This window comes from Schistocerca cancellata, chromosome 5 (assembly GCF_023864275.1).
Source record: "Schistocerca cancellata isolate TAMUIC-IGC-003103 chromosome 5, iqSchCanc2.1, whole genome shotgun sequence".
In the NCBI taxonomy this organism is placed as follows: Eukaryota; Metazoa; Arthropoda; class Insecta; order Orthoptera; family Acrididae; genus Schistocerca; species Schistocerca cancellata.
In genome coordinates this window covers 206,647,589-206,673,530 of record NC_064630.1, presented here as the reverse complement: position 1 = coordinate 206,673,530, position 25,942 = coordinate 206,647,589, and the positions used below count along the sequence as shown (strand labels likewise).

Genomic DNA, 25,942 nt, shown 5'->3' with positions numbered 1-25,942 from the left:
CGGCATCAAACGTCGCGGTGGACTGTGGTCATATTGTTCTGGCTTACAAGCATATGTTACGTGCTGCTTTTGCCTCTTTCTGCTCGACGCGTCCCTGACGACTGGTGTTGTCCTGCAGGTGGTGACCCGGCGAGATGTCGCACGTGGGCCGCGAGCCGACGGGCCCCGGGGCCGTGGCCAGCGCGGGGGCGGCGCTGCTGGCGTCGCGCGGCGCCGTGGGGGCGGGCCTGCAGCCGCCGGTGCCGGTGCCGCCGGCGGCGGGCGGCGGGGGGCGGCTGGGGCGGCTGTCGCCCATGGTGTGCCCGCTGGCCAAGCTGGGCCGCGCGTCGCCCACGCCGTCGCCGTCGCCGTCGCCCGCCTTCGAGCCGTACCGCTACCAGCTGGAGCAGCCGCAGCAGCAGCCGCACCCCGGCTACCACCAGCCGTACCACGCCGTCGAGCACCAGGCCTACCACAAGCTCGGACACGCCTCCGCCGCCGACACCCAGGTCAGTTCCCAGATCCTCACTCCTCACCAGTCTCTTGACATTATCAGAAAAAAGCGACATCCTTGGAGACACTGTGGGTTCATTCACGTCTGCCACGTTACTGGCGCCGTGGCGTGAATAGGATATGGCAGCCGGGACGCGCGGCCTACAGTTTTGCGACAGGAGAAAAATGTGAGGAAGGGCAGAAGAAGAGGGGAAGCGGAAGGGCGATGTAGCAGGGGGAAGAATAAGAATAAAGTTTAAAAAACAGTCGTAGATTGCGCAATGTTCTTAATAAATAAAAGAACGGGGCGTTTCGCCTGGATAGAGCATCATCAGGCTATCTGAAAAATATAACGGGATGACGACATAACAACAAATCCAGAGAGGTCCTGTTCTGGACTACAATAAAAGAGAAATAAGCTTCAAAAAGCTTGCCGAATAAAATTGCTTAGAGAAACGTAATGTAACTCACGTTAAAATTTTATTCGGTCCGTTTTGAAGCTTATTTTGCGTTTACAGTAGTCCAGAAAAGCACCAAGCTGGATTAATTGTAATGTCGTCGTCCTGTTATATTTTTCAGATAGCCTGATGATGCCATATCCGGGCGAATGGTTCAAATGGCTCGAAGCACTATGGGACTTAACATCTGAGGTCATCAGTCCCCTAGACTTAGAACTACTTAAATCTAAATAACCTAAGGACATCACACACATCAATGCCCGAGGCAGGATTCGAACCTGCGACCGTAGCAGCAGTGCGGTTCTGGACTGAAGCGCCTAGAACCGCTCAGCCACAGCGGCCGGCTATCCGGGCGATACACTTCTTTTTGAAGTAATAAAGAACATTGTGCAACCTACGACTGTTGTCTGGCAGCGAGAGAAGGTTGCTATACCACCAAAAGAAGATGGAGTGGAATAATTTTCAGAAGAGAATAAGAATGTGAAGTAGAAGGTCACAAAGGACCGCAATCTCGAAAACATACGATGACTGTTTGCAAAGAAATCACCAGGAAACTCGGATGGGTTACGCCGACCAATACAGGGCGTTTACAGATTTGTTACACGGAAACAACCTTTCATTCTGAAAAGGGTAAATAACTTAAAGAAATGTCCGACACAGCTCTGAATGTCGTATATCTAAATGCCTTATTTACAAGTGTTTAATGTGGCTACAATCTATAACACAACAAATCTCCCATCTGTAATCAATTTCCTCCCAAATTCTATAAAACAAGTCTTGTTATGTGTTGACAAACGCCTGTGTTATCCGTTGTCGCAACTCGTCGACGTTTCCCGGAAGCGGAGCACAATCACTCTCTCTTTAACGGAACCTCATACACAGAAGACCATTGGGGTTAAATCAGGTGATTATGGTGGTCAGGATATTGTTTCACCACGTCCAATCCAAGTCGGTACATTCATATGCAGGTTTGGTGGAACAACAGTATTGATTGATAATAGTTTGCTTTGATTTGGTAGCTTGGGATATTTAGTCCTAAGCTGTAGTAGCGGATTTGGTTTCATGAAACCACAAACAACATTCCACACGCTCTGCGCCATTATACGACTGCATGGTGACTGTAGGAATAACTCACTCGCGCATGCTACCTAGCGGGAACCTCGGGAACAAACAGTGTTAGGCGGGAATAAAACTTGAAGATATATTGCATTCAGTGGTGCATCAAACATTTATATAAGTTATTTACCCTTTTCACAATTAAATGTTACTTCTGTAACACGCTGGATTTCATTTCGTAACGCCTATCCCTCCCTTGTATGGAGATACTTGTTTCTTATTTTTCGGTTACCAGACGAGGCCACTCTCATTATTTCAAATAAGCTAACGCAACGAAAGTGTAAAGAGTGTACTTTGCAAGTGTTATTTTCTTTGTTATGGCTCTTCATTGACGATCCATGAAACAACGAAAAAGGAAATGCGGCTTTGAACTGACTGTTGTTCCATGTCTTGAAGTGTATGGTAAAAATTTTGTTGATATGCTAAATAGAGTCTAACGTAAGCAGCGATGAGGGTTAGAAGAATAGAGTGACGTCGTCAGGGAATGTGGAGAGGGACAATATTGGAGTTTGCTCTGGCTGCCTGTTACCCCAGCTATGCCACTGTTTACGTGTAGTTTTTTTTTTTTACTAACTTTATTATTGTCTCATAATAACGAAAATTCGGTGACTTTGTACGTTCGACTTGTTGTCAAGTGCCTTATAAAGAGAAATAAGTAGATATTCAAAGATATTACATTAGTAACTACACAAATACGAAACGACGAAAAATGAAAAGTGGTACCATGGAATGACTTTTGACCTGAGGCTGCATTAAAATATGTCTACCGTCACCATTACGTGCCAAGCACATACCAGTAAAGTAACTGCAGCTATCTCATCTGTTCTTTAATATTTGCATCCAGGATATTTTTCATTCACGTTCTGAAAATAACGCAATATACGATCCGACGGGAAACTTCATCAGACACAAAACTTGAGCTAGATCTTTTTCTATTTAACAATTCTTTGCATTTCTCCTATCGGGGGTGGATTGGAAGCGGCTATTGGGTTACATGAAATTTCTAAATTAATGTAAAATAATTTAATAAGCTGAAAATGATTACGTGACAATGAGAACGATGACAAGTACATTCTCTTTATTTTGAGAATGACGTGATCGGGACTCCTGGTAAATGTGGGCAGTATTTGTGCTATTCGATGTATTGTAGAAGACGTTATAGGGAAAAGCATATGGAGCGTCTGTTTCGGAAGAAATTAATGGATGAGATGTACTTCTAAGGAGATAGATGGGATGTCAATCGGGCAGCGAAAAAGTGGGTTGGACCCTTTGTGTGGGGTGGGATGAGTAGGGTAGCTTATCGTTTTAAGGAAGGGTAATTTTAGTTATTAGTTCGAGATCAAGGATGAGTAGGCAATTGAAATCATGAGAAGAAAGGGACTGTTTGGTCTTGGAGAGAATGTGGGACCCCTTGAGAGAGGCACAGCAGATACACGTTTTGGAGGGCTGACCTAACAAGTGAGACTGTATCTTCAGCTGTAATAATAGAGTGGAGGGTGTGTGAGCGATGAATAGAGGTATCATCTTCGCGGATTCTGACAGTGAGTTCAGAATTATTTGGAGATATTTGGTCTCGCAGTTATGAGAGTGATGGAGGTACAAGTTGGAGAATTTTTCAGATTAAGGTAATCTTTGTGGAGTTGTTGGGTTTGCAGTGGGGACAAATGGGTGGGTTTTTATATTTATTTGTATGGTGATCATTGTACTAGAGACAGTAAAAGCAACAGAGGGCTTGAGGTTGTGCTTTGGATGGTTCCACTTTATGGCGTTGGAAGTGAATGACGGCCGCGTTTTTGGTTAGGTGGTCACTGCAGATGGCACTTAGCTAGGCTTTACAAGTTCTTAAGTAGGCAGACATGATTTTGGGAACGCTTAGAATTTGGCGTACACGCATGATTTTAAGTCAACGTAGCACAAAAAGTGTAGGTGGACAAGTACAGGGTTATTACAAATGATTGAAGCGATTTCACAGCTCTACAATAACTTTATTATTTGAGATATTTTCACAATGCTTTGCACACACATACAAAAACTCAAAAAGTTTTTTTAGGCATTCACAAATGTTCGATATGTGCCCCTTTAGTGATTCGGCAGACATCAAGCCGATAATCAAGTTCCTCCCACACTCGGCGCAGCATGTCCCCATCAATGAGTTCGAAAGCATCGTTGATGCGAGCTCGCGGTTATGGCACGTTTCTTGGTAGAGGAGGTTTAATCACTGAATCTTTCACATAACCCCACAGAAAGAAATCGCATGGGGTTAAGTCGGGAGAGCGTGGAGGCCATGACATGAATTGCTGATCATGATCTCCACCACGACCGATCCATCGGTTTTCCAATCTCCTGTTTAAGAAATACCCAACATCATGATGGAAGTGCGATGGAGCACCATCCTGTTGAAAGATGAAGTCGACGCTGTCGGTCTCCAGTTGTGGCATGAGCCAATTTTCCGCGGGCTACGCGTGAAACTTGCCCGCACGCGTTCAACCGTTTCTTCGCTCACAGCAGGCCGACCCGTTGATTTCCCCTTACGGACGCATCCAGAAGCTTTAAACTGCGCATACCATCGCCGAATGGAGTTAGCAGTTGGTGGATCTTTGTTGAACTTCGTCCTGAAGTGTCGTTGCACTGTTATGACTGACTGATGTGAGTGCATTTCAAGCACGACATACGCTTTCTCGGCTCCTGTCGCCATTTTGTCTCACTGCGGTCTCGAGCGCTCTGGCGGCAGAAACCTGAAGTGCGGCTTCAGCCGAACAAAACTTTATGAGTTTTTCTACGTATCTGTAGTGTGTCGTGACCATATGTCAATGAATGGAACTACAGTGAATTTATGAAATCGCTTCAATCATTTGTAATAGCCCTGTATATTTTCATAAGTCAGAAATAAAGAATAAAATTTGTTTGACAATTTGTAGCATCGCCACAATTACTGTGGTCGCAGCCAATGATGAATAATCAGTTGACGTTATTCCAAAGACGAACCGATGAGTATTTCCTGTTTGTGCCGTGTGGTCAGGTTGTAGAAGAAGTAATTATTTATGTATTCTGTAAATACAGTTAGCGTCAGTTGCTTCGGACACTCATCTATGATATTTAAGTTGTCTAGTATTACTAGATGAAGGCATCCTCAAATAGAGCTCTTGATACTGTACCCAATCGAGCAAAGTTCCTCGTGGTTCAGACTGGAGTCAACTACGATGCAATAACCGTTACGTTTGTGCTTATTGGGTAAGTGGTTAACAAACAGTAATGTCGGAATAAATTTCACATCACCACAAAGAATAAAGTAAGGAAACAGACGAAACGGCAGATTAAAAAAAAAGCAAAACGAATGTCATAACAAATTATTTATTTAACATGACGGTGGCCAATTTAATGACGTTTGTAAACTGTTCTTGTTCGTTACGCAAATTTCCAGGTTAGTTATGGCAAACGTTATAAATGTCGATCTCTTCAAGGGCGTTCGTGACCCTGTCTTTAACGTAATAGAGGACCTATTGATTCTTACTTATGCTGTCGAGATTAAGTGTGAGGTGGATTTTGTATCTTCAGTGCTGTCAGTTTGCTCTTTGATCCATATTTTAAAATTTCATCCAGTCGTCTGACTGCCAGAGGAAGATGATACAAGGTGTCTGCATCCCACGCGCCAAATAGCATTTTGTGCATTCACCCATAGCGCCACTATAAGAGTGACAAAACACGACGAACCCGCTATGCGCTTCGTCTTGTGGCGTTTCGTTTCTTCGTGTCGGTGCTTTTACCGTTGATGACCCAATGGTAGCGCTCTCAGCAAACGAGCAATATTCTGCTTATGCTGTCAAGGTGTGCAGGAAAACATCCAGTGGTCGGTGCAGTGTTCCGATTACTTTATTCCAAGAGCTACGTAACAGAGAAAGTAACTTTACACAGTCTAACTGGTACTACGAGTAAGACTAATCTCCGTTCTAAGTAAAGATGACGTTCCCATGGTTGCCATAACATCATGTTGGGTACGCAGGGAGGGCGTATTCGAAGTTTTCGGTTTTCCGTGAGGACTCTTTGTGATTTGGTGCCAGACACAAACAAGTCAGTAAATGGATATCATAAGTCAAAGCAAGACGTTTTGAGTCCACTGCATATTCTCAGTAAATTGTCAACATAATTTTGTATGTTAATGCTTGTTATCTTAAGAGTCACCTACCCTGGTGAAAATTCGTTTTAACCTTTTGACGTAAGGCAACCATGTCAAGCAGAGAGACTTTTTTCTAGGAGCGTCGCTGTAATATGTCAGTAAGGTAGGGTGATTGGATCACGAACTGTGGAACGGCAGGCATCAGCTGTAAAGTTATGTGAGTCGTTACAAAACGTTAAGTTCGTTCCTTAACCTAGGCTCAGGTACGGACAGAACAAGCAGGCGATCAATAACCAAGTAAACAAAATTAATGTCAAAGCAAAACCGCTTCATAAATTCCGGCTTATAGAGTTCCATTAGCAACACTACTACGGATCAGAGCACGTTTGCCGAAACAGAATAATATTTTCAACAGTTTCCAACAACAGATTATTAGCCGCCTTAATCTTACATATGAAACGGACAATTTGGCAACCCTGGAAACAGCACCTTACGTTAGGAAACGTCAGAAAACTTGAGTGGTGCCATCTCGACAACCTATTGACCGTGATATCAGAGTTCAGTCGAAATGGAGTCGGGATCGCTGAACATCGCGCAGTTGCCGTGAAGTCGTCGTTTTACAAAAACGACAGCTACTCGGCCACGTATGGTCTATTTCGTGCTTATTGCAATCTCGCATGTCATGCCGCAGTCCCATCGGCACCTGACATCAAAATATGAGTATATAACTAGGACGAAACGGTGACACGGTGTGAAAAAGGGGTGTAAGCGTAAATCTCGTGTGCACATCGGAGAAGGTTTCAAGAATCATCTTGAGGTTGAATCTCTCCTGTCCGTGTTTGCTTGCAATTAGATTTGTTTCTGAATAGGATCCACCTTGAGCAAAACACAATTTCTTATTTTTCTTTTTATTCCCCAGACGTGTCTCACTGAAGCTACAGCATCCTCAGTGGGTTTTATACTACCTTCTTGTTGCCATATATTGTGCATTTCCTGGATTTTATGTAATTCAGCGTAGCTGATTTGTTTCAAAGTTTGTCATTTTTGCCGGTTCCCTATTACCTCACTGTGAAGGCCTACACTAAGTAACTTTTTGTGTCATTGTTTACAAACAACAAAAACAAGATGGAACAAGCTGTCCGCATCTTGTTTCCCGTGTTTGCAAACAGTGAGACGAAAAGTTACTTAGTGCATGTCTTGACTGGAAGATAACAGTGTAGCCAGCAAAAATGACAAACTTTGAAACAAAACAACTACATTGAACCACCTAAAATCGAGAAAATCCACAGCATGTAACAATAAGATAACATAAAACCCACTGACGACGCTGTAACTTCAGCGTAACATGTATGGGGAATAAAAAGAAAAATAAGGAATTTGGTTTTGCTCGAGGCGGACTCTCTCCAAAAACAAATGTTGCGAGAGTGGAACAAGCCTTCAACCGAAATCCCAGGTGTTCTGCACGCAAGCATGCGTTGCAGCTTGACATATCGGATCGCAGTGTAAGGGGAATGTTGCGAACTGCAATATCACCCATACAGAATTCAGATAATGTGAAAACTAAATGCGCACATCTTCCTAAAGAGACTACGCTTTTGCCGGAAATTGAAGGAACTCGTGAACGACAACCCAGGCTTGTGCGACAATCTGATCATGATCAATGACGCCAATTTTTGTGTGTCAGGCTTAGTTAACAAGCAAAACTTTACTTACTGTCACGTGATAATTCTGAAATGCTTCTTGAAATTCCATTTTTTTTAAGACGATCGCTCAATGGTGTTCCTATGAATATAGAACGTTAAGTTCACGTGTTAAACCATTTCCTAGAGCGACAGCTTGCTGATCTTCCTGTAACTGCAAACACATTCTTTCAGCAAGACGGGGCGACGTGACACACGTCACAGCATTCCATATATGTGCTACAAAGCATCTTTCCTCCTTTCTGGTCATTTCACCACGCACTATGCAGGAACTGAAGCATCAAATTCGACGGGAAGTTAATCGAATTCCGTTGCCAGATGTAATGTCTAGCTTCCTTAAAAGACTTGAAATGTTCGCGAAGGAAAATGGCACCAACCTACTTTATGCCTTTTTCAAGTGAGGGACATTTTAAATTGCGAGCGTTGTAAATTCATGTTGTACTTCGTTTATACCACTGTGAATAAATTTGTGTCACTGGTGGAGGTTTCAAAATCGGCAGTGAAACTGTGCACCTGTCACACAAATATCCGAAAAGCTTCCCACGTATCTTGGACATTTATTCCGTTTACTTGTGCATCAGTTTTTTTTTCGCACCAGGTTTCTGACTAGTTTAATTTGGCTTTTTCGCCTGTGCCAACTTCTTTATCCCAGAGTAGCACTTACGTACATCTCCTTGATTATTACTTGTAGGTATTCAAACTTCTATTTTGCCCTATAATTTTTGTCCGTGTAGTTACCACTAGTACCACGCAAGTTACTACCGTAAAATCATCGTGTCACTTTTTATAGACAGTGTTTTCTACATGCTTTTTCCTCACCTATTCTGCGAAGGACCTCTTCATTTCTATCGGGTCGACTTAATTTTCAGCATCCTACTGTAGCATCACACTCAGACGCTTAGATTTCCTCCCTGCCGGTTTGCCTCGCTCCGTGATCCACTACAGTACAGTGCTGTGTTAAGACGCACATTCTCAGAAATTTCTTCCTCTTCGTTGATACTGATAACTTGTCTTAGCGAGGGATCTCATCTCTCTCTGTGCTTATTTATTCCACATCCACGCATCGTCCTGAATGCGTAATTTTTGCAGAACTCCTTCAGTTCATCTGCCTTCTGATTTGTAATTCTGACGTTCAGTTCAACGCTAATGTCATGACTGTTACTCTTCATTACTTCCGTCTTTCTTTAACTTTCAGTCCGTATTTGTGGTCATTCGACTGTGATTCCATTCAAGAAGTGCTGTAGTTCCTTCTTACTTTCACTGACGATGGCTTTATTTCCATCATTTCTTTGCTGATGTATACGTTGAACTGTAGGGAAGAAAGACGGCATCCCCATCTTACGCCCCTTTGAAGGTGAATCTTCCTCTCATCATTTATTTGCCAAGAATGTTACTTTGTAATATTTCACTAACAGGTCTTGTTATTTACATTCTAGTTTGCAAACGCCAACAGAACATACACAGATACCCGACTCCAGCTACCTGTAAGGCACTCGTTAGTTATGGATGACCCCATTAACTTGCGCTCGGTGATCGCAGTTATCAACTGACAGTCAATGGGCTGTACTAGATTCGCGCACTTGGTATCCTTGCAGGCGTACCAGCTCCGGGCGTCGCCGTCGTTGGAGCACCAAGCGTACCACCACAAGCTCGGGAGGTCGTCACCGGTGCTGGACCACCGCCAGGGCTACCACCACCAGCTGGAGCAGAGTTACCACCTGCTGAGCCGCAGGTCGCCGTCGCCGTCGCCGCCGCCGCCCTGCTACCACCAGGCCTACCACCACAAGCTGGGCCGCGCGTCGCCGTCTCTAGACCAGGGCTACCACACCCTCGTCTCCCCCAGCCCGGGGCCCTCCACGCCGGGGCCCTGGGTCGAGCCTTCCAGCAAGGTGCGTGAGTAGCTGGCTTATGCAGTGAGCTAATCAGTATAGTTCTGTGATCAAAGGTGGAAGGAGGGGAACCACATCGATATTATGATTATGTTATCAGAGCTCTTAGCTTATGTTTGAAAGGAATGTGTACTATGTGATCAATAGTGTCCGGACACCTGGCTGAAAGTGACTTACAAGTTCGTGGCGCGCTCCATCGGTAATGCTGAAATTCAGTATGGTGTTAGTCTACCCTTAGTCTTGATGACAGCTTCCACTGTCGCAGGCATACATTCAGCCAGGTGCTGGAAGGTTTCTTGGGGAACAGCAGCCCATTCTTCACGGAGAACTGCGCTGAGGAGAGGTATCGATGTCGGTCGGTGAGTCCTGGCAGGAAGTCGGCGTTCCAAAACATCCTAAAGGTGTTCTATAGGATTCAGGTCAGAATAGTGCGCAGGCCAGTCCATTACAGGGATGTTACTGTCATGTAACCACTCAACCGCAGGCCGTGCATTATGAAAAGGTGCTCGATCGTGTTGAAAGATGCGTCGCCAACCCCGAATTGCTCTTCAGCAGTGGGAAGCAAGAAGATGCTTAAAACATGAATGTAGGCCTGTGCTGTGATAGTGCTACGCAAAACAACAAGGGGTTTTAGCCCTCTCAAGGAAAAACACGACCGCACCATAACACCACCGCCTCCGAGTTCTACTGTTGACACTACACACGCTGACAGTTGACGTTCTCCGGGCATTCGCCATACCCACACCCTGCCATCGGATCGCCACATTGCGGACCGTGATTCGTCACTCCACACAACATTTTTCCACTGTTCAATCGTCCAATGTTTACGCTCCTTAGACCAAGCGAGGCGTCGTTTGGCATTTAGCGGCAAGATGTGTGGCTTATGAGCAGCTGCTCGACCATGAAATCCGAGTTTTCTCACCTCCCGCCTAACTGTCATAGTACCTGCAGTGGATCCTGATGCAGTTTGGAATTCCTGTGTGATGGTCTGAATAGATGTCTGCCTATTACATTTTACGACCCTCTTCAACTGTCCTCGGTTTCTGCCAGTCAGTAGACGAGGTCGGCCTGTAGGCTTTTGTGCTGTTCGTGTCCCTTCACGTTTCCATTCACTATCACATCGGAAACAGTGGACCTAGGGATGATTAGGAGTGTGGAAATCTCTCGTATGACATAAGTGACAGCCAATCATCTGACTACGTTCGAAGTCCGTGTGTTCCGTGGACCATCCCATTGTGCTCTCTCACGATGTCAAATGACTACTGAGTTTGCTGATATGGAGTACATGGCAGTAGGTGGCAGCACAATGCACCTGACATAAAAATCGTATGTTTCTCGGGGTGCCCCGATACTTTTGATCACATAGTGTATTTAAAACTACATCCGCGAAGGCTGTAGTGAAGTAAACCCGTTCTTTATGCGTCACTTTAAGTCCACAAATATCAACTATCAATCGACCTACATCTGCACCTACAGTCCGCAAACTACCTTACGTAGCGTGGGTTACATCTGTTGTCACCACCGTTTCACCCATCCCTCTCCATTTGAAAATTGCTCGTAATAATTTATTCGTCATGGTCGTTTCGCAAGACGTATATGGCAAGAAGTAACGCTCTCGGAGTGTGAACTGTAAAATCACTCTATCGTGCATAACTCCACTCATGTAACGTCTGCCACTTGATTTTGTTGAGTATCCCCGTAACACTCTCGCGCCTACTTAGCAATCCAGTGACGAAACGGGCCTATGTTTGTTAGACCTTCTCTACGTGCCGTTCTCAAAATGGATCGAACAAGAGTTTTGTAAGCTATATACCGTCCAGTCACATTAATGCTGTTACTGCCAACGTTCAACGTCAACGTGCAGTGACCACCCACAGTCGACAGGAGGCAGCACTGGCAGGGGAGAGTATATAAAGCGTGTTGGTGGGATGCGGAGAAACAGTGCAGTCATTGTCGTAGTGGGGAAAAGCGCTTCCAATACGGCGTGATCATTGGCTCTCATGCCAAGGGTGGACGCATTTCTGAAACGGCTATGTTTTTAAACTTTTCGCGTGCCATCGTTGTTAAAGAACACCGTGGATGGCTAAATGATGCTATCAAAACCCGGCACTGAGGCATCTGTAATTAACCACGATCGATAGATGACAAGGATGAACGACTCCTTCTGAAATTTGTACGGGCGAACAGATGAGAAACTGACGAGCAATTGACCGCCGATATGTACCAAGGGGTACCAACATTGGTTCCCCAGCAGGCTACCAAGTCATGCACTCATGCTGACTGCTGTTCATGGGCAACTGAGGCTGAAATTTGCACGCAATCACCACAGTTGGACGTCCACTGGGTGGCGACTGGTGGCTTTACCTGTGTTTTATCCTCCATCGGGCAGATGACCGTAGGCTTATATGGCGTGAAACTTCTGAAAGCAAACACCTTGCAACAATTGTGGGAAGGATATATCCCGGAGAAGGGAGCATTATGACTCTGGAAGGCGCGCTGGATCAACACAAGTATGCATCTGTCCTTGGGGCCATGTCCGTTCCTGTACGCAGTTAGCTTTTGCTTGGCACGATTGCATGTACCAGCACGACAATGCAACCTGTCACACAAGTCGCAGCGTACGTGGCTGGTTCGAAGAGTACCAGTGTGGTTTTACTGTACTCGTCTGGCCACCAAGTGGCCGGAATTGAAACACAATCGAGAATCTGTGGGACCAACTCGAGTGGGGTGTTCGCTCCATGGATCCTCAAGGCCATGGTTTTGCATGGCTCCAAATCCTTACCTTTACCTTCCAGAACCTCATTTACTCTTTGCCTACACCTCTCGCAGCGCTCTGCGTTGCAAAAGGTGTTTATTCAGCCTTTTTACAGGTGGTCACATTAATATGATTGGCAGTGCACAATTGCTTAATATTGTTCCAGTGAATTTCAGCCTTTCACCTTCTTTTCCCGCAGTTTATGTTGTCATGCTAATTTAAGTCTCTCGAGACAGCTATTACTAAATATCTCTCGGTTGTTGGAATTTTCAACGGTTTACTAAAAGGTGTACAACTTAGCTTCCGCCGTTTGTTGATAGGTGGAGACAACGTTAAGTAGCGGTCGAAAGAAACAGATCGCAGACGTCAAGCAAATAGCTTGGACCTCGGTCAACATAAACTCATTCAAACATTAGTCGATCTGTGTCTGCATCATAAAGTTGTTCTTGATTGAAAATGTCAGTCATTTGTGGAAGATGTTACTGTTTTGTTTCAATATGAAGAAAACAGCGGCTGAGTCTCACCGAATGATCTCAAGTACGTATGGTAAGGACGCTATTAGTGAAAGAACGTGTCGTGAGTGGTTTTAATGCTTCAAGAACGGTGATTTTAACGTCCTAGACCGGCATAGTGGTGGAAGAGAGGATGTTTTCGAAGATGCAGAACTGAAGACATTGCTGAGTGAAGATTCGCGTGAAACTCAAGAAGAATTGTCAAGATTAATGGGAGTGACACAGCAAGCCATTCCATAACGTCTCCAGGTTATAGGCATGATTCACGAAGAAGGAACTTGGGTCCCGTGTGAGCTGAAACCAAGAGACGTTGAACGGCGTTTGCGAACAGTTGCTTCAGAGGCAAAAAAGGAAGGGATTCCTGCATCGCATTGTAACCGGGGACGAAAAATGGGTTCATTACGATAACCCTAAACGCAAAAAATCATGGGGATATCCCGGCCATGCTTCCACGTCGACGGTGAAGCCGATTATTCAGTGCTCCAAGATCATGCTCTGCATTTGGTGGGACCAGGTGGGCGTCGTGTGCTATGCGTTTGAGCAGAGCATTAAAAGACAAACGGCCGCAATACACTGAGAGGCACGATAAAGTGATTCTGCAGCACGTTAGCGCACGACCTCTCGTTGCAAAAGAGGCCAAAACGCACTTGGAAACGTTAAAATCGGAAGTCCTACCCCACCCGCCGCATTCTCCAGGCACTGCTCCCTGTGACTATCACCTGTTTAGATCAATGGCGCATGGCCTGGCTGACCAACACTTCCGACCTCATGAAGAAGTCACAAATTGGATCGATTCGTGGATTGCTTCAAAAGTTGAACAATTTTTTCGACGCAGGATTCGTACACTGCCCGAAAGATTGGAAAAAGTAGTGGCCAGCGACGGAAAATACTTTGAATGATACATGTGTAACCAATTTTCTTCATTAAAGCTTCAAATGTTGGGGAAAAAACGGAGGAAGCAAAATTGTACACCTTGTAACAATACTGCAATCGTGCAGTAATCACTCTCTTCACCTATTTGTGCACAATACGTTATATTTGCTTACATTCGAAGTCAACTGACATTCCCTGCACCTATCTTCGATCCTTCGCAGGTGTTCCTGTACTTATTAGTTCCTCCATTTCCGGAGAGTGATTGCATCCCGCAACTGTATATTCAGTTAAGGAAACAACGGTACAGTTGTTGATGTCACCTTCATTTAAGTCCGCTACCGGATTAGGCTTTCACATACAGGCTATTTGCGAGTGGAGCTGAAACTACCACGCTTCTTCTTCTTTTTCTGTGTCACAGGGTCGGCACGTTAATCTGGATTTGGCAATGTTAACGGTAGACACACCTGCCCCTCACCTCCCAGGGGGGGGGGGGGTATTTGTGCATCCTATCTGTTTGCATTTAGTGTTACTCAGTGAGAGTGCGAGAAGGTGTTGGCGAACAGTAACTGAGTTGAGACGTGGGTACCACACCGGTATTCACCTAGTCGGATGTGGAGAACCACTTAACCACCACATCAAGGCTCGTCAGCACCCGAGGCCTTGTCGTTAACACGCCGGATGGGGGGATGCAATCCAGGCTGGCGCTTCTCCCCGAATCCCGGAAGTCCCGCGCACTAGAGCGCGCGGCTACCCAAGCGGGTCTGGATCTGAAACTGCAGGGTCCAATGCATATTATACTGGATGTACAGTGTGGTCGGAAACAGTCTGAAAAGCTTGTAAGCGTGTTGTAGGGGAGTTTGTGATCAGAAGTAATTGTTAAGACAAACATTCCATGCTTTGCACCGTTTCCTAGTTATTTACCATTAATGTTTGCCAGTAAGTTCGCAACTCGCCAAACTCAAACATCCTACCAGAGGTGGTGTCGCCAAACGTGTTCTTCGTTTGGTTTCCTGAAAAAGAAAAAACGTAGCTTTTGCTCACCTATCTTAAATCTATCACTTCCAAAAAAGGAATATTGTAACTGTTAATGAGCATTTCAACAAATGATTACTCACGGACCCACAGAAGTCCGTGCATTACCGCATTTTAGCGCGCGCAGTTGCTTGAATTTGCGCACGACGACCTGATTGATCAACTGCAGTGCTAAATAATGTGGAAACGGTGCAGTGTACGGAATTTTTTTCTTAATCTTTATTTCTCAGCACAGTCTCCTCAGCAGCACCCTTACAAGATTTTCAGGCTGTTTGTAATCACCTTATTTAAATATGTACATAATAGACGCCAAAAATTACGATTGTGTACATTATAAGTACAGAAAAAATATATATCTTAAATTGTGTTGCTGTGGAGCAACGTCAAATGATAAAGAAGTAAAGGTCGGTTGTGTTTAAACATTTTATGCCCAATGATACAGTGAGATCATGATTCTGAAAACTCTACAATTCGATACATTAAAAGTAAGCCTTAGTTTCAATAATAGTTATATTCTTACATGTTCCAAATTTCATGCCATGCCAATAAAAAGATAAAAACTTTTTGGATTGGATAAAATTCTAAAATGGTTGCAGTGAATGGTGCGTCCAGGTCGAATGTAAAGTCACATCCTCAGGGGTTAGCGTTCAAAATTTAAGACAAAGAGTTATTGCGCATGTATACGATATTTTGTAAAAGCCGTCTCTTACGCGCAAGGTGGACTGCTTACAAAAACGTTTACTAACTCTTGGATTAGATGTAACGACGAAATTCTTTCAGCAGTGTGTGTGTGTGTGTGTGTGTGTGTGTGTGTGTGGTGGGTGGGGGGGGGGGGGAGGGGTCACCGACCCTGCATCTTCCATTGCGCATGAGGAATCTGGGATGGAGTCTGTTCGGATATCGTGAGAAGATCAAAGCTATCGTCTTCACTTGTATAGCATTTAAATGGTGAGAATGTATTTTTCGATGCAGGAGACATTAAAATGATTTGATATTGGACTTTCGCTGTAGACAATAACCACCGAAAGCTGCTGAGAGTTTTTATTTTTCTTATTCTGCAGTTAGATTCAACTTTGAGGTCGTCGTGCGCCAGAACGTTTACGATTTTTCGTGGTGAATCCCATATGTCTACAATTTTGAAATGTAATCCATAATTATAAATCATTGTACTCAAAAATACAAGTGTGATAAATAAATGAGCCATGTTGTTTCATGGTAGTAATTATTTACAAAGAAATTTCTATCATAGAAATCGGTGTTGAACGTTTTGACGAAAATTTTATGTTCAGGTATTATTCAGAAACATTCTAAAGTTTCAATAGTTTCTTACTTTGGGGCGGCCAATTACGACTCTTGGAGTCCTAGCGCTTTCTGTTTTTCCAGCGTCTTCTTACTTACTAGTCTAATAAAGCTAGTGTGATTACTTGTGAAGCCGAAGAACTGCATTCCATCAAAAAATTCGCTTTCGGCTCGTAACGGCCATTACAGGATCAAGAAAAGAATACGGCCCACCTGTCCAAGCACTAGCGCGTAAATGCAGCTCATCACATGTCTGTAGCTGCAGTGTCTCTTTTATCCGAACTGACAGCTGTTTCTGTGACATAAATCTATGCCTTTTACAGTCCCAGTACTTGGTTTTGTCATACTGAAAAGCGAACTACGTTGGCTTCCCTTATTCTAACATTCGTAGCTAGCGCCACGTGGCTACGTCCAATTATCCCAATATTACTTCTGGGTTCTTCTCAGTCATGGCATTATAAACCACCAAATTACGGGATTTTTTGGGACTGTAATAGTGCCGTTCCTTTAGCCTTGATTGCAGAGATAATCGTATTTCAAGCATACAATTCCGCTTGACGGAAATAAAAACCACAGGATTAAATCTATGGTCTGATAATAAAATGGAGTCATCGGCGTGCCATAAAACTTTTATGTAACCCACTCCCTCTATAAGGCCCGTTTGATAGTCGGCACTTGTGGTAATTTCGTTTTCCGCTAAGTTTATGGCCGTTCTTATGTTATTTTCATTTTGGTAGATGTCTTATCTTTACCAGGTTTTTGGCGCGATGACCCGGAAAAAAGAACGTTTTTTAAATGCTGCTACTCATGTCAAAAATACGCCTGTAAATGTTACTTTATAAAGGACGACTCTACCACTAATATATGACCCACAAAACTGAATCAGACAATCTTATACTCCAGTTATCCCAAAATTTATATTGTAATACGGAACGTGGCCGATACCAAAAAAGTTTGATGTTGCTCTGTGAATGTGATGTGTTCAGTCGATTTCTTTATTCAGCAGCCTGTGGTAGAATCTGAGAAATTTGAGGAACTCATTCCGTACTGGAAAGTCACCTAATATTCTTTTATTTCCGTTCCCAATTGGCTGTGTGAAGATGTCAATGAGCCACTGCTACAAATGTCATGCGACAAAAATATCATTCTCTGTTGAAGCTTCCCCTTTTAAATGAGAATGATTTTCTTTTTTGTGGAGTGGAAAACAGCGTAGCGATAAAATATGACTATATATCAGGTTGCGTCGAACATGCAAGCTGGAGACTTTACCATAGAACGAGTCAGTACACAGTCTCCATAATTCCGAGTACAAAATTTATAAACGAAAGAACAAAAGAATTAACAAAAAACTAAATAAAATCTTTAATAAAGTGTACGAATAAATGAAAAATTATACATGAAAGTCACCAATGTGTAAGAGGAACTCTGTACAGAATAGAAATAGTATGGCAAGACTATGTTTCTGTTTTTGATCTGGCCTTGTTTATGTGCTTCCTGCGTTTCTCCGAATGACACCAGGGTCTCACGTGTGGTACTTTCCTTAATCCTAGTAAAATTATGGGACCGTTCGACTGAGAAACTTCCAATGTAGAGTAAGACCGTCGTTATCAGCTGCAGTAGCATTTCTATCGGCATGCGTCCGCTTCATAATACTGTGATATTGGCCAACGTAACAGGCATTATTGCAAGTGCTTTTCGTGATGGTCATGTACTTACTAAAAAATGCCTCAGGATGATGAAGGTAACGTTGGTCAGTACCACAACAGGACGACTCGGTAAGCTCGAGGAATAAGTGTTGTTGGAATCATCATCATCTCTTTCATTGGTTGCACTCGACGTCGTCATTTCATTCTTCGTCGAGACAGTCGGTGGAAGATATTACGCATCTAGCAAACACTGGTTATAATGTTCAGCTCTCGATAGCATAACTTCATTACTTTAATATTTACCCAGCTGACTTCTTAAACATGAGTGAAGTCCATTCCACATGGTTCTGTCCCCGAAAATGCTATAGGAAAAGTGTACTTTAATCACAATAAAACTGATGTGTCATAACACCAGTATCGTTTTATTGTAATTAATATTGTAATGAAGGTCAGACATACGACGGCGTGATGAAATGTAGTGTTTCCGAATTTTTAAGTGAAATCCTTAAAGCTTTTTTTTAAAATAAAACACACTTTATTACCATTCTTGATGTAATGAATATTACGTGACAAATACTACCTTCACACAAAAGAGACGAGACTAATATGTCATACATTGGTGTAAGTACCGCCGCGCGGGATTAGCCGAGCGTTCTAAGACGCTGCAGTCATGGACTGTGCGGCTGGTCCCGGTGAAGGTTTGAGTCCTCCCTCGGGCATGGGTGTGTGTGATTGTCCTTAGGATAATTTAGGTTAAGTAGTGTGTAAGCTTAGGGGCTGATGACCTTAGCAGTTAAGTCCCATAAGATTTCACACACATTTAAACTTTTTTTTTTCGTGCAAGTACCATCAGCTGACTCTAGACATAAATAAAAGTAACGTATTGGGTTTCGAAAGACAAAGAGCTCTATTATTTTCTATTTCACTATTGGCGATAAAACTCTGTAAATAATAACAAACACAAAATACCTAAAGTATAATTACCTCAGTGTCCGAAAAGCTGATGACAGACTGTCATGAATCGCAATAATCTCAAAGCAAAGTAATTCACCCACAAAAGAAGTTTCTGGGAAAACAGCCGTTCGAGAGGTTCCTGAGTATTGTTCCACTCTGAGGAAGAGAGAGAGAGAGACGAACGATAGATGTCGTCACGGGATCGTTTAGTAAGCACGAAAGCGTTGCGGAGGGTTTCAACAGACTAATCCAACACGCAGACGCTACAAGAGAGGAGATTTGCACCACGGCGAAGCTTATTCCTAAAAATTCCGTGAGCTTACGTTGCAACTAGTCAGGAAAACATATCTTCCTCCCACGTACGCCTCTAGAATGAATAAACCACTTAAGATTACATCTGTTATGTTTTATCGGTAGCGACTTACAGTTGTGCAATAACCCCACTAAGTATCCATAAACAAATTCCGAAGTTTTGTCGGTGGGATTCGGGTTCATCGGTTTCCGAAACTTAAAGAATACCTTCGAGGATTTCACTTCGATAATGATGAAGCTGTTGGCTGCTAGCCCATGAATCATGGACCTTACCGGCGGTGGGGTGGCTTGCATGTCTCGCCGCAACCACAACGGAGGGGTATATGTTGATTGGTTCCTGAAGAGGGGCAGTGGCCTTTTGAGCAGTTTCAGAGGCAACAGTCTGGATGATTGATCACTGACAGCGAACGGCTGAAAGCAACAGGAAGCTAGAGTGGTAATTTTTGCCGAAGGTATGCAGCTCTACTGCATGGTTAAATGATGACGGTGTCCTCTTGAGTAAAATCGTAAAATATTTCGGAGTTAAAATAGTTCCCTATTCGAATTTCTGGGGGGGGGGGGGGGGGTACTACTCGACTACTCAGGAGGATGTCGTCATAAAAGTGGCGTTCTAGAGGTCGGACCGTGGAATATCAGAGACCTTAATCGGGGGGCATGTAGGTTAGAAAGTTTAGAAAGGCAAGTGAGTAGGTTGAAGTTAAATGTAGTGGGAATTAGTAAAGGTCGGTGGCAGAAGGAACTGGACTTTGGTCAGGTGATTACGGAGTTATAAACAGAGTGTTACATAGGGGTAATGCAAGAGTGGCTGTAATAATGAATAAGGAAATATGAATGCGGGTAAGCTACTATGAAAAGCATAGTGAAGGCATTATCTTAGGCAAGACAGACACGACGCCCACACTTATCACAGTAGTACAAGTTTATTTGCCAACTACCTCCGCAAATGATAAAGAGATGGAAGAAATGAATGATGGGATAAAAGAAATTATTCAGACACTTAAGAGGGACTGGGATTCGATAGTAGAAAAATTAAGAAGGAAAAATAGTAGGTGAATATGGATTAGGGGAAAGAAATGAAAGAGGAAGCCGCCTGGTATAATTTTGCACAGACACTAATTTAATCATCGTTAACTCTAGGTTTAAGAATCATGAACGAAGTTTGTATAAATGGAAGAGACCTAGAGGCACCGGAAGCTTTCAGATTGATTATATAATGGTAAGACGGAGATTTCGGAACAAGATTTTAAATTTTAATAGATTTGCAGGGGCAGATGTGGACTGTGTCTACAATTTATTGGTTGTAAACTGTAAATTAAAACAGAAAAAATTGCGAAAAAGTAGGAAATTAAGGGGATGGGACATGGATAAGCTGAAAGAACCGGAGGGTTTTGAGGGTTTCAGGGGGAACATTAGGCAAAGGTTTACTAGAACCGGGGAAAGGAATACAGAAGAAGACGAATAGGTAGTTTAAGAGGTAAAACAGTGAAGGCAGCGGAAGATCAAATAGATAAAAAGACAAGGCCTAGTAGAAATCCTGCGATAATACGGGAAGTTTTGAATTTAATTGATGAATGGAGAAAATATAAAAATGCAACAAATGAAGAGGGCGAAAGAGAATACAAACTTCTAAAAACTGAGGTAGATGAAAAGGGCGAAGTGGTTAAGCGGGAGTGTCTAGAGGACAAATGAAAGGATTTAGAAGCATATTTCATTAGGGGGAAAACACATACCGCCTACTGGAAAATTAAAGAGATTTTTTTCAGAAAAGAGAAGCACCTGAATGAATATATCAAGACCTCAAACGGCAAACCAGTAATTAGCAAAGAAGGGAAAGCTGAAAGGTGGGGGGAGTATATAGGAGGTCTGTACAAGGGAGATGAACTTGAAGGCAATTTTATAGAAGCAGAAGAGGATGTAGACGAAGGTGAGATGTAAGATATGATACTGCGAGAAGAATGTGACAGGCCTTTGAAGTCATAACTACTGATAGCCTTAGCGGAGCCAGCCATGACAGAACTCTTCCACCTGGAGTGTAAGACAGACGAAATACCCTCACACTTCAAGAAGAATGTAACAATTCCAATTCCAAAGAAAGCAGTGGCTAACAAGTAAAAAATTACCGAAATATCATTTTAATAAGTCGTGGTTGCAAAATACTGGCACAATTCTTTACAGAGGAGTGAAAAAACTGATAGAAGCCGACTGGACAGCAAAATAACTGATGATGGTCGAAGTAGAGAGAATATAATATGTAGACCGGTAATGGCAACAAAAGCGTTTCTGAAGAAGAGACAGTTGTTAACATCGAGTGTAGATTTAAATGTCAGGAAGTCTTTCAAGAAAGTATTTGTATGAAGTGTGGCCATGTATGGAAGTGAAACATGAACGACAAATACACTCCTGGAAATTGAAATAAGAACACCGTGAATTCATTGTCCCAAGAAGGGGAAACTTTATTGACACATTCCTGGGGTCAGATACATCACATGATCACACTGACAGAACCACAGGCACATAGACACAGGCAACAGAGCATGCACAATGTCGGCACTAGTACAGTGTATATCCACCTTTCGCAGCAATGCAGGCTGCTATTCTCCCATGGAGACGATCGTAGAGATGCTGGATGTAGTCCTGTGGAAAGGCTTGCCATGCCATTTCCACCTGGCGCCTCAGTTGGACCAGCGTTCGTGCTGGACGTGCAGACCGCGTGAGACGACGCTTCATCCAGTCCCAAACATGCTCAATGGGGGACAGATCCGGAGATCTTGCTGGCCAGGGTAGTTGACTTACACCTTCTAGAGCACGTTGGGTGGCACGGGATACATGCGGACGTGCATTGTCCTGTTGGAACAGCAAGTTCCCTTGCCGGTCTAGGAATGGTAGAACGATGGGTTCGATGACGGTTTGGATGTACCGTGCGCTATTCAGTGTCCCCTCGACGATCACCAGTGGTGTACGGCCAGTGTAGGAGATCGCTCCCCACACCATGATGCCGGGTGTTGGCCCTGTGTGCCTCGGTCGTATGCAGTCCTGATTGTGGCGCTCACCTGCACGGCGCCAAACACGCATACGACCATCATTGGCACCAAGGCAGAAGCGACTCTCATCGCTGAAGACGACACGTCTCCATTCGTCCCTCCATTCACGCCTGTCGCGACACCACTGGAGGCGGGCTGCACGATGTTGGGGCGTGAGCGGAAGACGGCCTAACGGTGTGCGGGAGCGTAGCCCAGCTTCATGGAGACGGTTGCGAATGGTCCTCGCCGATACCCCAGGAGCAACAGTGTCCCTAATTTGCTGGGAAGTGGCGGTGCGGTCCCCTACGGCACTGCGTAGGATCCTACGGTCTTGGCGTGCATCCGTGCGTCGCTGCGGTCCGGTCCCAGGTCGACCGGCACGTGCACCTTCCGCCGACCACTGGCGACAACATCGATGTACTGTGGAGACCTCACGCCCCACGTGTTGAGCAATTCGGCGGTACGTCCACCCGGCCTCCCGCATGCCCACTATACGCCCTCGCTCAAAGTCCGTCAACTGCTCATACGGTTCACGTCCACGCTGTCGCGGCATGCTACCAGTGTTAAAGACTGCGATGGAGCTCCGTATGCCACGGCAAACTGGCTGACACTGACGGCGGCGGTGCACAAATGCTGCGCAGCTAGCGCCATTCGACGGCCAACACCGCGGTTCCTGGTGTGTCCGCTGTGCCGTGCGTGTGATCATTGCTTGTACAGCCCTCTCGCAGTGTCCGGAGCAAGTATGGTGGGTCTGACACACCGGTGTCAATGTGTTCTTTTTTCCATTTCCAGGAGTGTAGTTAAGGCAAGGAGAGAATAAAAGCTTTTGAATTGCGGAGCTACAGAAGAATGTTGAAGATTTTACTGGTAGATCACGTAACTAATGAGGCAGTACTGAATAGAACTGGGGAGACAAAAACTCTGTGGCACAACATGACTAAAGAGAGGGATCGGTTCGTAGGACACATCGTGAGGCATCAAGGGATCATCAATTTAGATAATGAAGGGAAGCGCGTTGGATAAAAATCGTAGAGGGAGACCAAGAGCTGAATACTGTAGGAGATTTAGAAGAATGCAGGCTGCAGCAGTTACTCGTAGATGAAGAGGCTTTCACAGGATAGATTAGCATGGAGAGCTGCATCAAACCAGTCTTTGGACTGAAGATCACGACAAAAACATTCTTCACATTGCAGTTTCAGCATATTTGCACAGATGTCGTAACTAATGAGGCAGTACTGAATAGAACTGGGGAGACAAAAACTCTGTGGCACAACATGACTAAAGAGAGGGATCGGTTCGTAGGACACATCGTGAGGCATCAAGGGATCATCAATTTAGATAGCAGCATTATTCCAGAATATCCTATGAAAAATTTTCTGGTTGTAGTATTTGGAAATCATTGGCAGGTGGGAAATTATAGTAAGGTGAGTTTGACGTAATGAGTTGTGTATGGGAAAGAGCTCATATGATAAATGCTTTTGTTTCTTTTCCATATCGTTTATACCGCCTAGTAAGTGGCCCCATTTTTCACAGTTTGTCCGCCTCTGTCCGCAGCTCGTGGTCTCGCGGTAGCGTTCTCGCTTCCCGAGCTCGGGGTCCCGGGTTCGATTCCCGGCGGGGTCAGGGATTTTCTCTGCCTCGTGATGACTGGGTGTTGTGTGTTGTCCTTAGGTTAGTTAGGTTTAAGTAGTTCTAAGTTCTAGGGGACTGATGACCATAGCTGTTAAGTCCCATAGTACTCAGAGCCATTTGAACCATTTTTTGTCCGCCTCTTTAGCTCAGTAGTCAGTGTGTCCGGCTACTGTGCGGAGGACCTGGCTTCGATTCCTGGTACTGCCAGTGATTTTTCCTCGGTGGGAGGATTGGAACAGGTAGCACTCAGCCTCGTGGTCCTAGCTAAGGAACTAAATGAGTAACAAGTAGCGGATCCGACGTCGAGAGAGCCCACAACGGTCGAGAGAGCAGCTTGCTGAACCGACGCCCCTCCAGACCGCATTCAGTGATCCCATCGACCCCATGACAGGGCAGTCGGTCGGTCCCGACTGGCCCACTAGGGCCAGAACGCGGAGCTTCGTTTGCTTTTTCTTAATTTTTATTAGGCTTCCGTGCCTCAAGCGGGAAAAACGGATCTCTTCAGGCTTCATATTGCTGTTCGTCTGTCTGTCTGTCCGAGTGTTCAAAACCCTTTTTATCAGAAACAGGTGGACATACAGGCTCAATTTTATCGCATATTGAGGTTACGATCCCTTGGCGACGTAAAAAAGTCAATGCAAGCTAAAGATACGGCTATGTATGTCACATATTTTGACACTCGATAATACAGTCATCAAAATCTAAAGGGTACTTCCCGTAGACCTAGAATCATGAAATTTGGCAAGAAGCAAAGTTTCAAACTAAAACAAAAGAAAAAAATACGAAAATAGTTAATTTGTAATTATATGACTCGAAACAAAATATTTTTGTCATTTCATATTTGACTGTCTGTCCGTCCGTCTTTTAAGACCTCTTTTTCTCAGAAATGGGTAGACGTATCAAGTTGAAATTTATGTCACATACTAAGGTCATGCTCCTTTGGTGGCTTAATAAACATTAGCTTCTATGTCAGAGCAATCAAAAGATTCGACTATGTATGCCACATACTTTGACTCTCGCAAAACTCACTCATCACCAACTATAGGGTACTTCCTGTTCACCCAGAATCACGAAATTTGGCAAGAAGGAAGGCTTCACTGTACTTGTAAATGAAAAATCATCAAACTATTCAAATGGCTCTGAGCACTATGGGACTTAACATCTATGGTCATCAGTCCCCTAGAACTTAGAACTACTTAAACCTAACTAACCTAAGGACAGTACACAACACCCAGTCATCACGAGGCAGAGAACATCAAACTGTTAATTCGTAATTATATCACATAAAAAAAACTGTTATCAAATTGCCTGTCCGTTCCTCAGTTAAGCTACTTGTTTCTGTAATCATTTGGTGATGTAACACTGTTCAGCTTGTAACTCAGTGCAGTCCAAAGATACGGCCATTTATGTCACGTGTTTTGATACTCGCAACCTGTCTCATTAAAACCTAGAGGGTACTTACCCTTGACATAGGACTATTAAATTTGCTAAGAAGAAAGATTTCACAGCACAAGTAAATAAAAAAAGGAAATTGTTGACTTATAATTATATCACACGAAAAATTCGTATATTATGAAGTGTTATCCGACTTCGAATTAAAACGTTCTCGAAAGTCTTGGAATTCCTCGGACCGATATCATACGAGTATCAATGTCGATAACAGGAAACAATCGTCGAAATCATCGATTTCCAGAACGGATGAACTTTCTGTAAACGTAATCAAGTTTGTGTGAAGCCCTCAGTGCGCGCGTCATATTCTCATCTAGTCAACATTTTTCAGGAAATTTGAGCGACATGGCTCTAGTCAAAACATTAAAACCACAATTAAAACATTTTCCAACTGAATACATAACAGGTATGGTCAAAATTTTAAAACAATATGTAAATATGCCACTAAGGACACTGCAGTGGTATAGGACAAGAGTAAGTAACAGCAATATTTATTTGTTACTTGTCTGCATGCCCATCCTGGCGTCACATTCGTCAAGGTAATCAAGGGAAAGAAGTCCTGTGTGCCGTGTGTAAATCGTGCAATCTCTGCTCTGTGTGTTGTTCTATTTTATCTTTTTGGGGGTTGCATTCTCTGAGGCGAATAGAAATCACTTAAAATCAAAACTTAGACTGCCCAGTATGAGATACGTTTATCCTCCCTATCTTGA

At 43.9% G+C, this 25,942-nt stretch overlaps 1 protein-coding gene across 1 annotated transcript in view; it reads left to right on the top strand.

Annotated features, from left to right (window-relative positions):
• Positions 1-260: 260 nt before the first annotated feature.
• LOC126188450 (F-box/LRR-repeat protein 7-like) overlaps positions 261-25,942 on the top strand; it is a gene marked incomplete at its 5' end in the record, with an annotated part of 260,344 nt that continues 234,662 nt past the window's right edge. The window contains 2 exons of the mRNA XM_049930055.1: positions 261-488; positions 9,455-9,748. Coding sequence (XP_049786012.1) covers positions 261-488; positions 9,455-9,748 — 522 coding nt within the window. The remainder of the gene's footprint in view (positions 489-9,454; positions 9,749-25,942) is intronic.